The sequence below is a fragment of the Chenopodium quinoa genome, unplaced genomic scaffold (genome assembly GCF_001683475.1).
Source record: "Chenopodium quinoa cultivar QQ74 unplaced genomic scaffold, ASM168347v1, whole genome shotgun sequence".
NCBI classification, from domain to species: Eukaryota; Viridiplantae; Streptophyta; class Magnoliopsida; order Caryophyllales; family Amaranthaceae; genus Chenopodium; species Chenopodium quinoa.
The window spans coordinates 1,500,641-1,517,818 of record NW_018743977.1 but is presented as its reverse complement, the minus strand read 5'-3'; the positions used below and the strand labels follow the sequence as shown (position 1 = coordinate 1,517,818).

Below are 17,178 nucleotides of genomic sequence, written 5' to 3'. Positions count from 1 at the left end.
GCGATATAAAATCAAATCTATCCATTGGAATTTTTTAATTGGTCGAAAACATACCTTTGCTTATGTGGCGCGCCAAATGCTCTTTAAAAATGCCTACTTTATTTATATATATTAGATTTTTTGAAGAATATTGATTTTTTTTTAAAAAAAAATTGAAGAATATTAGTTAATTATTAATAATTTATATTTCTTTTAATTTTTATTTTTTTAAAAAATAAAATTGATTGAACGTTTTCTTAAAAAAAATTGAACATATTTTTCCTTTTTCAAATATTTAATTTTAAAGTGTTTGTATATAATAATTGTATAATTTATAGTTTTTTTTTTTTAATTTAAATCCTAATATCAAAAGATCATCTTTTAAAAAAGATAATTTTTAGTTTTAAAATAATTTAAATCTTAATAAATCTTTATTCGTCTTTTTTACATACGTGGCAAAAAATTTAAATTTCATTCGTCACTTTTGCTTATGTGACAAGTGGATTTTTTAATTCTAAAATAAAATACAAAACTAACTTTTAATTGGTCGAAATAATACCTTTGCTTATGTGGCGCGCCAAATGCTCTTGAAAAATGCCTACTTTATTTATATAATATTAGATTATCATTTCACATTAAAGATTTTATATAACGGAAAAAATATCATATTTAAAATTTATTTATATTTAATAAATTCATTATAAATTATAGTAAAAAAAAAATATGAAACTTTTGTGATTTTGTCTGAAATTATTAAATACAATAAATCAAATAATTAAAAATCTCAGATAAAAAAATCGTGCATCGCACGGGCTTCCATCTAGTGATTAAATAATAGAGAATAAGAATGACGAGTGCTCTTGAAAAATAAATTTTAGCTTATAGTATTGATAAAGATTCTTGCGAAAGAAAAATAAATCTATCTCCAAGATGGGAAAAGAACTAAAATCAATATATTATTCAAGTTTGCTACTAAGTAATAATAAAGGACTTGAGCAATCTGTAGTCTACACTACATTCTAAGTTGTGAATGTTCCAGACACATGACTCACTTCTCATGCTCATATTAAATGTGTCTAGATGATCCTAGAATTAAATTTGAGTAGTTGAGTTAGTTTTCTTTTAAGACTGTTTGAACTCCATTATTCTTGCACTTTTTAATCCTTATTTTTGCCTATTCAAATGTTGATTGGGTAGGATATCTTAATAGTTTCCGTTCCACTATAGTATATGTCATTTTCTTGGGTCGTAACTTATACTCTTGATGGTCAAAGAAGCAACCAGTTGTATTTAAGTCTTCAAGTAAGGTGGAAAATATTGCTTACACGGTAACAGGTCAAACCTGACCTAAAAATAATTTTTCTTTTTAGACAAGCTATAAACTAATATTTTTAGTTGTTTTTTTGGGCTCGGCTTGATAAACTTGCTAAGCCCGGTCAAAATCTACGAATCTTAGGCAAGTATTTTCGGACCGAACCTTAGCCTGACCCAACTTAATGAGCTGATTTGGTAGCCTTTGACCCGGAGCCTCTGACCCGGCATATGATCACCTCTAAACCCAAGTACCCAACCCATTGATCAAAATGATTCAAATTTCTGTGATTGAAAAACCAAACCAAAAAGGCCAAAACCAAAACGCAAAAAGGCCCGCACCACATTTCAGCCCACGAAACAAAAAAACCCTAACATAAAACGCCTCACTCTTCTTCCTTCTAATCACTCCATACAAAAACAAAGGAGAGAGAGGGAGAAACCCAGCAGCAACAATGTCGAAGCGAGGTAAAACCCCAACTTCATCTTCTTCAAATCATCATCTCCAATTTCTTACATTAATTCTACAAACTGAAAAACCCTAACAATGTTTGATTTGATTTGCAGGACGCGGAGGATCGGCGGGGAACAAGTTCAGAATGTCACTGGGTTTACCAGTGGCAGCGGTGGTGAACTGCGCCGATAACACCGGAGCAAAGAACCTTTACATCATTTCAGTGAAGGGTATCAAGGGTAGGCTTAATCGTTTGCCTTCAGCTTGTGTTGGTGATATGGTTATGGCTACTGTTAAGAAGGGTAAGCCTGATCTTCGTAAGAAGGTTATGCCTGCTGTTATTGTTAGGCAGCGTAAGCCTTGGCGCCGAAAGGATGGTGTTTTCATGTACTTTGAAGGTTTGCTCTCTCTCTCTACTCTTTATTCTTCTCGTTTTGATTGTTGAATTGGGTATTTTTCTGGGGTTTTGAATTGTGAAATGGGTATTTTGTTTTTAATTGTTTTGAGTTTTGAAGAATAGGGTTTCTCTAATTTGTTCTGATTTGTGCTTTTTTGATAGTTTAATTTGATTATTGTTGATTTTATTGGTTTGATTTGTATTTGTTGTTTAGCATTGTTTGTATGTATAGTTTGTTATGGTATGTAAGAATGTAAATTCATTTGATTGAATTTAGTTTACTTAATTGAATGTGAAATGAGAGCTTTGTATGTATTGGGTTTTGTTCATTGTTTACTTCTTTGAGTGGTAGAGCTCAAGTATATATGTTGTAGTTTGTTGATGCTTATGTGGTGAGGTCTTGTTCCGAATGTTCTTTGTCGTGGATTCGTGTTTTTGGCCATTTCTCTGTGTTGGGATCCTGGTTACAAAGTGGTGCTTTCTGTTGCAACGCTGTGTGCAGTTGAGATTATTCATTCTGCTTAAGATAGGGAATGTTGTGGTGGGATAATGGAAGCATTTTAGTCATTTGGTAGCGATTTGTTGTATGCATATTGATCTCTGGTTGATTTTTATTTTTATTTTTTATGTTTGTCTCCTTTCGCAAGATTATCTATTATTGGTTAGTAGTTTAGTACATCTTTATAGGTTTGTTTTTGTAATCAATTGGATGAAAAACTTGAGCATATTGTTGGTGCTTGTCATGCAGTCTAGTGAAGCCATTTTTTTTGCTTGTTATGAATATTAGTTACACTTTTGTTTTTACATTTTAGTTTTTCCCAGGCAATGCAAAGAATTGTGTTCGTAGTCTTAGGATTTTTCCCCACAATTCGTTCCCATTTTTTAAATTTTCATTTCATTTATCAAGCCTTTAAGCTATATACTTCACATAATTCATCCATCCAAACCAATCTTTGCAGTTGAATTTTCACAAATACTGAATTTTAGATTGTAGATCACTGTCGAACTTAAACCAGCAATGTGTTAGCTTAATACAAACTAAAAGTTAAGTAGGTGTATTAGTGTATATTAAAAGTGAACAATAAGCTATTAAGCTGTAACTGTCTTACCATTTGGTTTCAATTAGCCCAGGAAAATAATTAAGTTGTAGCAGCATCCATAATCAAGCAATTTTAGTGTTGTTCCCACTGCTTTTGTTTTAGTTAATATGTATCTCCTTTAGTTGCTTCTTTGATTCTAAAATAGAGTGACTGCATATTGGTTGGTCTCTCTTTATTTTGTTGGAAGCATAAAGCAATTTTGCCCAGGATTAAACAGCATGATGTTGACTGTGGCATTGTGCTACCTGTCTCCTGGTATATCTATTTTACGTATGGTGTTGTCATATAATGTAAATGTACAATTAGGATCTTGTATATTATCTCCAGTCTCCACACTCCACTTGGTACATAATCTATCTCAAAATTCTGTTTACAATTCTACAAGTAGGATCTTATGTTCTTATGTTGTGGCTCTTGTACAATGTTATGCTCGTTTGCTTTGGACCTTGGTATTAATCGTTGCACTTTGGCTGATTTGCAGATAATGCTGGTGTCATTGTGAATCCAAAGGGAGAAATGAAAGGATCTGCTATCACAGGACCCATCGGAAAGGAATGTGCTGATCTATGGCCAAGAATTGCAAGTGCTGCTAATGCTATTGTTTAAGTGTGCTTCTGCTCTTTGTAGCCCTATTTACATTTCTAGTGATTCTGGTGTTTAGATTGAATAGTTTGAATTTTGTTAGGGTCATACTTAATATCTTGGTTGAACTTTGAAAGTATTTTTAGTAGTCCGTGCTAAAGAAGGAACTCTGTGTTTAAACTGTTATGGCTTCAATGCTGACTTTTTTCATTGATCATCAGAATTTTGTTTGGAGGTCTTTCATACTACATTGTTAGGCATCTAGTGTCGTCCTAATATGTTGTTTGTGTGTTGTCAAAGTTCAATATAATTCTATAATAGGTCACACATACAGTACATGATCCCGATTATTAGCTATATTCTCCAGAATTCAAGGCCTTTTCTTTTAATTGAGCTCATGAAAAAGTGGTGCTTTTGAATGAACATTGATTTCATGCCGTATGAGACCTGGAAATTCCCCTCAAATTTTATGCCTATACAATTAAGTTTTTTTTTTTTTTTTTTTTTTTAATGAAGTAACAAAAGAAAGGTGAATAGTTAAAACCAAAATTTTCAAACATTTATCCTATGTATAATTCTATAAAAGAATTTTGGGTTTTTCAAAGGAAATTTTTTAAAAAACCACCCTCAAATTCACTACTTTTCTAAAAAACCAATCCCTTTTTACAAAATTTAAAAATACCACCTGCAAAACCCAATATTAGTAGGAATCACCATCCCATCTCTTTTTCCGACCTGTTTTCAGATTAAAGAGTTCACGTGTCATTATTCTATTGGCCAAAATTAAATTAAATTAAAATCAATAAAAATAAAAAAAAAATATCCCCCTAAACCCCAGCCCTGACAGTGACCCCACACAAACCAGCCACCTGTTGGACCACCCTCACCCCAACTAACCACCTTCAACCACTTCTCATACCGGCGAACCCCACCAGGCGCTCACCCCTGCTCACAAAAAACAAGTCCAGACTCCAAATCATCAATAAAACTTCATAAAAAAAAACCCTAGAAATTCAACAAACCTGGACGAGATTTCTTGAAGCCGCCATTGTCGTTAAGAGAAGTTTCGCCTCTTTTGCGAGGACCACCGAAATCCATTGTCGAACAAAATACGAAGAATTTAAACTACTCTAACCTGATGAAAACCCTAATCGAGGAAAAAATTGATTGAAAATTGGGGAAGAAGAAGAGTGGAGTAGGCGAAAGAGAAAACCCTAGCAAAAAGAGAGAAAAGAGAAAATGAAGACAAAAGAAATGATTTGGTGGATATGGATTGGGTGGCGCAAAGGAGAAGGAAAGGAACACGAGAGGGAGAACAAAGGGGATAGAGAAGAGAGGGAGGTTGTGGGGGTGGTCGTTTGGTAGAACAAGGTTGCGTGGGGGTTTTACGGCAGCGATGGGGGTTGGTTGGGATTTTGCGAGCAAGGTGTGGGCTTGGTGGGTGTTCGCAGTAGGCCAAGGATGGGGGCTTGGTGGGGTTCGCCGACAAAGCTGGTTGGGTGGGGTGGTCTAGAAGGTGGTTGGTTTGGATGGTGTGTTTCCGGTAGGATGGCAGAAGGACTGAAGGGGAAGGGGGTTGGGATTTTTTTTAATGTGGTGGACTCGAGGTCGGAAAACAGGCTGGAATATGGGAGGGGGTGGTCATTCCTACTAGTTTTGTGTTTTACAAGTGGTATTTTTAAATTTCGTAAAAAAGGGGTGGTTTTTTAAAAAAGTGGTGAATTTGAGGGTGGTTTTTTTTAACAAATTTCCTTTTCCAAATGATACCACTAAACTTTTGGAAAATCCAAATGGTACCCTAATTTTATCCTTTTTCCAACCATTACCATTGAAGTATTAATCTAATAGCTACAATAAACTCACTGTTAACAAAAGTTGATTAGGTTTACAATTTAATTATTTTGTTAATTAAAGAATATATTTAATTCCCAACCAAATAAATCTCCTTTTACTGCTTCCTCTAAAAAAGAACGATTAAACTTCCCAATTATTGGCATAGATGACGAGATTCTCCAGCCACCCAATTAACCCCAGTCTATATCACGCCCTCCCACCACCGTAACCCCCAACCAACCTCAACTCCCTTTCCTCTCTTCTAATTATATATACCAATCACCTTAATTGATTCACTTTAAAAAAAAAAAAAAAAAAGAAAGAAAGCAGAAGTATAGTACTCATGTTCATTGCAATTAGGAAGAATTGAGCTAATTTTTATTTTTTACTTTTATGTCAGAATGAAAAAAGAAGAAGATGAGCATAGGGGAGCGTGTAATAACAATGAGCTTACTCTTTTACTCCGTATTTGCTTTGTATACTCTTTTATGTTGGTGGAATGGTGGGTGGATGAGTTGAATAAATATGTAAAACTGTACTAATATGGAGTATTCTCTTTTATTTAACAATCTAACTAAACTGTAACTCTAATTAACAGTGAGCTTATTGTAGCTATTAGATTAATCCTTTAATGGTATTAGTTGGACAAAATATAAAGTAAGGGTATCATTTGGATTTTTTAAAAGTTTAGTGATACCATTTGAAAAATCCCAAGAATTTTTGATGCAACTTTGTTCATTGGTTGCACTGCGTGGTATAAAAAAGAGGCTCTCCTCGCAATACAAGGGCATATTTGTTCTTCTTGTACAGCGTGATTTTGCTCTAGACAAACCAATACATGACATGCTTCAAAACGAATGTACTAGTCATGGAAACAATTCATCCCGCTAAATTATATGGTTATGGAGATAGGGGAAGTACATTTACCATTCGTACAAGACTCAATTTTAGAAAACTAACACATCGTGTTAGGACTAATGTATCGTACCACATTGTGGGGAGCTGCCACGGGTTGCTATTGTTAAGCCGTCTTGTGTGCTAACTGTCATTTAAACAGTATTATAACGATGTTGTCTAACCCTTCTATAAGAAAGGCCTTGACACTTCACCGTGCCCAATTTTGGACGTCGTCAAAGGTGTATTGGGGTTCATCTCTTCGTGTAATGATTTTAGGGTGGTTATTTTTAAGAAGGATGATAAAAAATTGTCGTCTTCGATTGCAGTTTATTCACTCAATAATGATATTTGGACAATGAAAACCGGCCATTAAACTAGATATTCCCGTTGCATTTGATTTAACTACTCGGTCCGTGTATTTAAAAGGGGCTGCATATTGGATGGTGTACAAGTATAATGGAAAAGAATATATATAATCCATGTCCCTTTGTTTATTCCTTTGATTTTAGTACGGAGGAATTAAGCGACGTAAAACTTCCAGACTCTCCAATTGAAATGGCCAATTAAGCATCTTTTCGTGCTCGGTGAATAGTTAGCCATCTTTGGTGTATCGCCCAACAGTAACTGTGTATGGATCATGAGTAAGGATGGTGGCGACTATAGAGAAAAGATAATTTGGAGAATATGATTCTTGATTAATTACAGAAGAAAACAAGCGTATAAATATACAAAGAGAGGAGATAAATACGGAAGGGAATACACAGGATTATAGGGGAAAATAAACAGAATAACTAAGTCAAATGTAATCCCATAATTAGTGGAATGATTGGAGGAGAGAATATATTTATTCCTTAATATGCCCCCGCAAAACGGTCGGCCAGGAGGAAAGACCGATTTTGGAGACCAACGTTGTGTATAACTGTCTAGGAAGAGGCTTTGTTAGAGCATCTGCCAACTGATCATTTGTAGATATATATGCAACTCGTAGATTCCTAGCTTGAACATTTTCACGAACGAAATGGTAGTCAAGGGCCAAATGCTTCATTTTGGAGTGGAAAACCGGATTGGCGCTGACATAGGTTGCCCCGGCATTGTCACAATATATGATCGGTGACAAATGAACCTTGAGACCAAGCTCCTGGAATAGGTTTTGAACCCATAGGACTTCAGCAGTTGCACTTGCAACCGCTCGATATTCTGCTTCAGTGGATGATCGGGCCCTTGTACGTTGCTTTCTCGAGGTCCAGGAGATGGGGTTTTTACCCAAGTATACAATGTATGCTGTTGTGGATATATAATCGTCTTTGTCACGAGCCCATTCAGCATCGGAGTAGGCATGGAGAGATACGGGAGAGTCTTTGTGAATTATCAAACCCATATGCGAGGTGCCACTCAAGTATCGGAGAAGACGATGTAGAGCTTGCATGTGAAGGGTTGTTGGACGTTGCATGTATTGTGCTAATTTGTTGACTGTGAAGGCAATATCAGGCCTAGTGAGGCCAAGATATTGGAGGCTGCCAATGAGTTGTCTGTACACTATTGGGTCAGGAAGAGGATCCCCCTGCAACGTGAGAAAAGGGTTGGTGGCAATGGGTGTGGCCGTGGGTTTTGACTCATCCATGTTGGCCTTTGTGAGAAGCTCAAGAATATACTTTCTCTAACTTAGAAAGAGACCACGTGGGTGAGATATAACTTCGACACCCAAGAAGTATGAGAGATCCCCTAGGTCTCTAAGGGAGAATCTGGCAGCAAGGGCAGTAACAAAATTTTCTTGGAAGAGGGAATCATTGCTTGTGACAATGATGTCATCTACATATACAAGCAAATATATGAGCTTGCTATTTTTGTGGAGAGTGAACAAAGAGGAGTCAGACACGGTATTTGCAAACCCCAAATGAAGAAGATGTTGGCGAAGTTCATTGTACCACGCCCTTGGGGCTTGTTTTTTGTTTAATTTGCAGACATAATTGGGAAACTTGGGGTCAGAGTAACTCGGAGGTTGAACAGTGTAAACATCATCGAAAAGACTTTCTTGGAGAAAAGCATTGTTTATGTCAAGTTGACAGAGGGGCCAACCATGTGTTACTGCTAGAGACAGAACCACGCGAACCGTGGCAAGCTTGACAACCGGGCTGAATGTTTCACCATAGTCCACGCCCGATTGTTGGTTGAAGCCTCGAGCAACATATCCGGCTTTGTACTGAGAAATGTTGTCGGCTTTATCACTACAAGAAATAAGCCAATCAACGACGGAAATATTCCCTCGGAATATCCTGAAATTCCGTCGGAAATGACTGTTTCCGACGGAATTCCGTCGGAATAGGTCGTCGTAAACCTCTTTGTAGGAAAAACGACATTTTCCGTCGGAACAGTATTTTCCGACGGAATATTTTCGTAGGAAGAGCTATTCTAGCCACCGGATACGAACTTTCCGACGGAATACAAATCCGCCACCACTCACCATCACCACGCCACCACCTAACCTCCCCCTTAACCACCACCAGCCCCCACCACTGAGCACTCCTCCAGCGCCAACCTCAAACGAACCCTAACCCAGCCCCCACCACTCCCCGCAAGTCCCCTTAACCACCACCACTCACCTAACCTCCCCCTTAACCACCACCACTCACCTAACCTCCCCCTTAACCACCATCACCCACCGCCATCCCCCACCACCGTTCACCCAAAAAAAAAAACGAAAACATAACCCACTAAATTCGTAAAAAAAAAATCGAAACAAATTACGAAAATTAAGCCAAAAAAGTCGAAAAATACAACACAAACAAATCAAAACCAGTGGATTTACATATTTAATTAGAATATCATAAAAAAAATTAAAAAAAAAAACCGATAATTATACATTAAAAATTAAAGGAAATACAATTATCTAATCAAATTTATAATCAAAATTACAATTACATAAAAAACTAAGTAAATCTACAATCTAACTTAAATTAAAACTAGATCTACAAAAATATGAGACTTTAACGCAAAAGCCGAGATCGAAAACGCTTACACCGTTGTTGTTTTTGATGTTGGTTGGCCGTAGTTGTTAATGAATGCGCCGTTGTTGTTGTTGATGTTGGTTGACCGAGATCGAAACTCTGATTTTATGAATTTTGCCCAAAACCCGAGATAAAAAACTCTGATTTTGTGAATTTTGAACCTTATTGTTGACGGTGGTTCGTTTATGGAAAGAGAAGGGGAAAGAGAAGAGGAAAGAGAGGAGAGAGAAAGAGAAATGAGGGAGGAGAGAGAAGAGAAATGAGGAGGAGAGAGAAGAGAAATGAGAGGAGAGGAGAGGAGAGAGAAAGAGAACTGAGGGAAAGAGGCGCACAGAGGAATGGAGAAAGAGGGGAACGTGTTTTTAGGTTTTTTTTGTTTTTTTTTTAATTTTTTTATTATTATTCCGTCGGAAATGTGGAAAAATCCTTCGGAAATTTCCGACGGATTTGATTTCCGTAGGAAAATTACTGTTCCGACGGATGTTATTTCTGTTGGAACTTTATTGTTCCAACGGAATATTCCGTCAGAACAGCCTAAATTTTCCGACGGAAAATTTTATTCCGTCGAAAACTTTCGACAGATTTCCTACGGAACAAAAATTCCGTCAGAATTTCTAATATTTCTGACGGAAATAAGTGTCCCTCGAAACAGTCTGTCGAAATTTGGCTTATTTCTAGTAGTGTATCTTTCTTGATGCGAAAAACCCACCTATAGCCAATGACATTTTGGGAAGGAGAGGGAGGAACGAGTTCCCATGTTTGGTTAGCGCGTAGGGCGCTAATTTTAGCGTCAAGATGTTTTTGGGGACGTCGACAGGTGCTACTTCAGCATTAAGATTGAGTTTGGAGATTGGTTTACGGATACCATGCTGAAGTTGAGTTGTCATTGTATGTGTGGGAGGAATTTGGGAGGTGGAGGTTGCGGAATGCTTTGCGGAAGTGGAGGGGAAGGTAGGTTCTGACGGAGGGGAAGGAGTTAGAGTGGAGTGTGTTGCGGAAGTGGAGTTTGGGTTTGGTAGAAGGTGAACATCTGGAGTGGATTGCGTTGCGGAAGGAGAATTAGTGGGAGATGGTGGAGTGTGGACCGTGGGAGGAGGAGAGTGAAGAGTGTTGTTTAAGATAGTTAGAGTGAGAGGAGCCCAGTCCTCAATTAAGGACGACAGAAGGGGTCTGGGAGAGAAGTTTGGGAGAAGGGAAAAATAAGTTCGATAAAATGAACGTGCCTAGAGGTGTAAATATTGTTGGATTTTGGTTCTAGACAGTAGTAGGCACTTTGAGTAGGGGAGTAGCCGATAAAGACACACGGTTTTGATTTCATGTTAAGTTTGTGAGAAGTGTAAGGTTTAAGCCATGGGTAGCATAGGCACCCAAAGCTTCTAAGCTTGGTGTAATTTGGTTTGACGCCAAATAATTTGAAGAGGGGGAGTCATTGTTTAATGTAGGTGTTGGAAGACGGTTTATGAGGTAAGCAGCTATGGAACAGGCATTTCTCCAATATTTTAAAGGCATGTGAGCATGAGTAAGTAGGGTGAGAAATGTTTCCACAATGTGTCTATGCCAACGTTCGGAATAACCATTGTGTTAAGGGGTGTGAGGAGGAGTAGTAAGATGAGATAAGCCATCAATGGATAGGTAGTTGTATAGAAATTCGTATTCACCACCATTGTCAGAATATAGAGTTTTGAGTGGGAGTTGGAAATATTTTTCGACTAAAGCTTTATATCGAATGAAGACAGTGGTGGTGTCAGATTTGCGTTTTAGAGGGTAAGGCCATATGTATTTAGTATAATGGTCAACAAATATTATGTAGTATTTGAAGCCACCGTGGAAGTAGTAACAAATTCTAGAGGAGCATTGGAAGAAATAGTGGAAGTAGTAAAGGGAAGACAGTGACTTTTATTACAAGCACATGAATTACAGTCTAAAATAGAAATACTAGAAACATTAAGATTATTTTTAGATATAAGTAAACGAAAGACATTGTGAGATGGGTGACCAAGACGATGGTGCCAATGAAGAGAATTTGATTTTGTGCTTGTGAAAACTGTTGGAGAGTGAGACAGGATTTTGTAGATGCCGGCTTTAGATTGGCCCTGCAATAGTAGCGCCCCCGTTTTGAGATCCTTGACACAGAAAGAATTTTGTGAAAAAATAACAGAAATTTTATTGTCACGACAAAGTTGAGAAACAAAAATGATATTTTTGGAGATAGCAGGACAACAAGTACATTATTTAAAGTAAGAGAATAAGAAAGAGAAATATAACCAAAGTGCGTAATTTTTAGTCTCGTACCATCACCGACTATAAGTTCCTGAGTGCCATCATAAGGGGAGTGAAGAGAGAGATTATCGAGGTCGTTGGTGACGTGGTGGGATGCACCACTGTCAAGTAACCAAGGAGATGAGAGTGAGGAGGAGAGTGGTGTGAGATTGACAGTGTTGGCTTGAGGTGCGGAGTATGTACGGTTGCTGGGAACAGAAGAGGAATTGGGAGGAGTGGCATTCGGGAATTGTTGTTTGAACAAGGAACATTGAGCAACAACATGTCCCTGCACGCGACAGCATTGACATTTACCTAAGAACGGACGAGGTTGTCTGTTTTGAGTGTAAGGAGTGGGCAGAATACCGGCTGTAGAAGGACGTGTGGTGTTACGGTTTTGGTTTCTGGTAGAAACAGCAAAAGCCGTGGCAGGAAGAGAGGAGGAAGAACGGATTTGGATTAAGGAAAGCTCTTTATTTATAAGTTTTTCATGTAACTCCTCAAAAGAAATAGGGTTGTCCCTGGCATTCACAGACTCAATAACTAAGGTGTAGGACTCATCAAGACCAGCAAGGATACAATCAATCAAGTCCTCGTGTTCTTGAGGCTTTCCTAGGGCTGCTAGTTGATCAACACAGGCTTTGATGTCTTACATAAATTCGATTACGGTACGATTACCTTTGGTTATTCTACGGAGTTGATCCTTGAGTTGGTTGATATGGCCACGGCTAGGGGTGGCGTAAGTTTTAGCAAGAATATCCCAGAATTGCTTAGAGGATTTGGCTTGAGAGACAAGCGGAACAAGAGTTGAGGAAAGTGTGCCGACAAGAGCACCACAAATTAATTTGTCTTGCCGAGTCCAGAAGGAAAAGTCAGGATTTGGAGCTGTTGTATCATTGAGCGTGATGGTCATAGGAGGAGGAGGAAGAGAGAACCATCAACGAATTGGAAAAGATCATGACCAACAAGGATGGCCTCAATCTGCATTTTCCAGGAGAGGTAGTTTGTGGTAGTGAGTTTGATAGCGTTTGGGATATTGAGGAAGATAAAGGGCTTGGTGGGATCGCTATTGTTGGGAATTTGATGTGAGGAGTTAGGAGTTGCCATGGAAATAGAGGGGCGAGGGAGATTCAGAAAACAGAAAACATAGATGAAGGGGGGAGGGATCGTTAGGCTGATACCATATAGAGAAAAGATAATTTGGAGAATATGATTCTTGATTAATTACAGAAGAAAACAAGCCTATAAATATACAAAGAGAGGAGATAAATACGGAAGGGAATACACAGGATTATAGGGGAAAATAAACAGAATAACTAAGTCAAATGTAATCCCATAATTAGTGGAATGATTGGAGGAGAGAATATACTTATTTTGCGCAAATCCGTATGATTTAGATAATACAATGATGTTGTGGAACCCTTCAACACGAAAGTCTTTGACACTTCCAATGTGCCCAATTTCGAAACTACAATACAATGCCAAATTTGTATTAGGGTTCGTCTCTTCTTGTAATGATTTTAGAGTGTTTATTTTTAATGTAAATGTTGAGGACGGTCATTGTGACTTGTTGATTGCCATTTATTCACTTAATGATCAAACTTGGAGGACGAAAGCTACTAAGCTTGATTCTTTTCCATTTTATTCGACTCTAATGGATTCACATTCAAGGTACGTGTATGTGGAAGGGGCTGCGCATTGGAAGGTGATTGATAATAACCGCGATTAATTCACTCATGTTCTTTCCTTTGATTTTAGTACGGAAAAATTTAGCAATGTGAAAATTCCGGATTCTTCAGAAAAAATGGTTAAGTATCTTTTCGTACTTGGTGAATCATTAGCCATGTTTGGTGTTTCGCGCAAGAGTTATTACATATGGACTATGAGTAAGGAAGGCGGCGAGGACCCATGGAGTGAATGGTCCTTAGGAGGTTCAAGTGAAGCTAGCTACAAAGACTTGCTTTGTTGCAGTCGTGCCAGAAATACTTTGATTTACTATGATGAGAAATCTGCTAAATTTTTGTTACGGGTTCCTGACTTAAAAGGGTGGGTAATGTCCTGTAAACTGTCAACTAGAGCCTATTGGAAGAGCCAACTTCAGTGGTTATAGTTATATAACTTATGTGGACACTTATGTTGAGAGTTTAGTATTGTCTAGGGCATCCGAAGGGCAAACACTGATATCGTTTCCACGAAACTACTGATTCAGAAGTTTGCTTTGGGTTAACTTAAACTCTGTTAGCCTTTATACCTTGAGAAGTTAAGTGTTAATTTGTGGAAATTTTATACTCTTTAACACTTTACTAACTGGAATACTTGGTACGTTACTATTTAGTGTATGCATTCGACACGAATAATCAATCTTTCTATTTCAGTTTAGGCATTGCTGAATGCTCACAGTGTCAGTGTGGATGCAAATAAAAAGACTGCAGTACATGTACAAGCGCCACAGCGGATTCAGAGTGTATTGAAGCATTGCCGCTGCATCAGAAACAAATAGAGATATCAAAGCACTCTCAATCTAATGGGTGCTCAAAAGTTGTGATTAGTTCGTGACTTAAAGCCGCTTCTTGTCATGTGTTTGTTTCCTTTCATCATCATCTTCTCTCATGTAATTAAGACATCATTTAACTAAATATAGTTCAAATTTTGCTATGATTTTTTGTTTTGTGTAGATTATTTAGTTTATGTTGGATTCTTTATTTGTCGTCTCATGTTATTGCTAGCTGCTAGTTTTCTGTTGGGAACTTATGTTATAACTGGGTAATTTGATCTTTATATTAGCTTATTCAGAGTACTCCTTAAGGACTTATTACTTTACTACGAGTAGTAGTTTTGATAATATGAACTTATTATTCCCGAACTTCGTTTATTTGAGGTTCCAAAAACACACCTTTATCATGAAAAAATAGGTTGATCTTGTGGATAATGCATTAATGCATTAGGCTAGTCGTCCCTCTTGCAAATTGCAATCCATCGTTGGCAATGTGAAGTATGTGCAAAATACATTTTAAAAAAAAAAACATGTCTATAGCTGAAAAAGTAAAAGCGAATTAATTAACTGAACTGCTATTCGTCGTTCGCAAATTACTGGGTGACGTTCACATTTTTAATTGAAATGACATTTTTGCCCTTGTGGGTATTTTATCTATTTAAGGGTCCACCATGGGTAAATTTAGTTACCGACAACATTAAAAACATTACCGACCCACCACTTGTGTTAAAAAAATCCCGAGCATTAAAAAATCCCGGTTCCACCATTGTACGGTAATCCCGAGGAATTTAAAGATCCCGGGCCAGAAAAGGAAAGTGTACGGAGTGATTTTTTACAATGGACGACGACAACGTTCACACGTTGGAGGGTTCGACGGAAGAATCTGTAAGTATTTCGGAATTTTTTTTTTTTTTGTAAATAGGACATCCGCTTGATTTTTCCGGAAATTTGGGGGAGATCCGCCCAAAATTTCCGGATGTAATTAGGGACATCCGGAAATTTTGGGCGGATCTCCCCTAGATTTCCGGAAAAAACAAGCGGATGTCCTTTTTTTTTGTTTTTTTGTTTTTTTTTTACGTAATTGTTATTGTTATTATTATTATTATTATTATTATTATTATTAATATTATTATTATTATTATTATTATGGTTATTTATATTAGTTTTGTTAATTTTGTAAATTTCTGTTATGATTATGATTATTATTAATATTATTACTACTATTATTATTACTATTGTTGTTATTATTATTATATTAGTTATTATTTGTTAATGTTACGTAGTTATTGTTGTTATTATTATTAGTATTATTATTGTTATTGTTATTATCATTAGTATTATTATTGTTATTATTATTATCATTAGTATTATTATTGTTATTGTTGTTGTTGTTATTATTATTATTATTATTATTATTATTATTATTATTATTATTATTATTACTATTAATACTATTAATATTATTATTGTTATTATTGTTATTTTTATTATTATTATGATTATTTGTATTATTATTGTTATTATTATTGTTAAATTTAAAATAGTAATCCTTGCGTGTTTTATTTGTTTGTATTGTTATTTTGATAGGATTCGGAGGTTGAAGACGACGGTGACGTTGTGAATTACAGTGCACATTTTGTGACAGACACGGTTTTTCTAACGTTTGACGATGCAGTTACATGGGCGGATGCTGTTGCAATAAATCTGGGATTTATTTTGGTGAAATCGTCTTTCAACAAACAGAGGGATGGTCGACCAGTTCGATATTTAAGATGTGACCGGGAACGCAGGAGTAAGCCGAGAGATCTTGAGAACGCAATTCGGAAGGACACCAAAACCAAGGGCATTGGTTGTCCTTTCTACATCAAGATATGTTACGAGTTCGTCACCAATACTTGGTTTATCCGGGCGAAAGATGATGTAACTGGGACCCACAACCATCCAATGATTGCGTATCCAGAGGGTCATCGTAAAATTAGTGGGTTGAGCCCGAATGCGAAGCAGGTTGTGCGTGATATGACGAAGTCTAAGGTTGCACCGCGTAACATCATGGCGACTATTGCGGAGCAATTTCCTGATGATCATCCAAACATCAGACACATCTACAACTGCCGGAATGACTTCAGAGAGGAGATGTCTGATGGGAGAGGAGTTGTTCAGCAATTTCTACATTTGGCGAGACAGAGTCAGTATGTTTACTGGGTCATGTCCGATGATGAAGGCGTTTTACAGCACGCCTTTATGGCGCATCCAGTCATGGTGGACATCCTACGGACGTACCCCTATGTGATCGGTATGGATTCCACTTACAAGACTAACCGATACGGGATGCCGTTCTTTGAGATAGTTAGCGTGACACCGACAAATCAGAATTTTCTCGTCGCTTACGTGTTCATGCGCAACGAAAGCACGGCAAGCTATCGATGGGTTTTGCAGAGGTTGAGAGACGTGATTGGGTATAATAAGGAGTCGTCGGTTTTCTTGACAGACCGTGAGCTTGGGCTATGTGCTGCATTGAAGGAAGTGTTTCCAGGAACCTCGCACTTACTTTGTCGATGGCACATTAACAAAGATGTGGAGGCTCGGGTCACTGCTATGTTCAAAAGCAAGAAAATCGGTGCGTCTTTCAAAAACGAAAAATGGAAACGTATCATGGACGCTGCAACCGAGGAAGATTATGAGGCCGTTGTAGAAAACATGAAAGATAAGTGGGCAAGTTTTCCAGCAGTGATACAATATGTAGAGAACACATGGCTTTGTCATAAAACGAAGTTCGTGACATTTTGGACAAACCAAGTTCTACATTATGGCAACACCAGCACTTGCAGAGTTGAGAGCCAACATTCGGCCGTGAAGATGTGGTTTGA

At 37.3% G+C, this 17,178-nt stretch overlaps 1 protein-coding gene across 1 annotated transcript; it reads left to right on the top strand.

The window, feature by feature from the left end:
- Nucleotides 1-1,610: 1,610 nt before the first annotated feature.
- Nucleotides 1,611-4,066, top strand: LOC110689720 (60S ribosomal protein L23). Its single transcript, XM_021866502.1, has 3 exons — nt 1,611-1,758; nt 1,858-2,142; nt 3,723-4,066. Exons 1-3 carry the CDS (start codon nt 1,746-1,748, stop codon nt 3,845-3,847), a joined length of 423 nt encoding a protein of 140 aa, XP_021722194.1. The 5' UTR covers nt 1,611-1,745; the 3' UTR covers nt 3,848-4,066.
- Nucleotides 4,067-17,178: the final 13,112 nt, after the last annotated feature.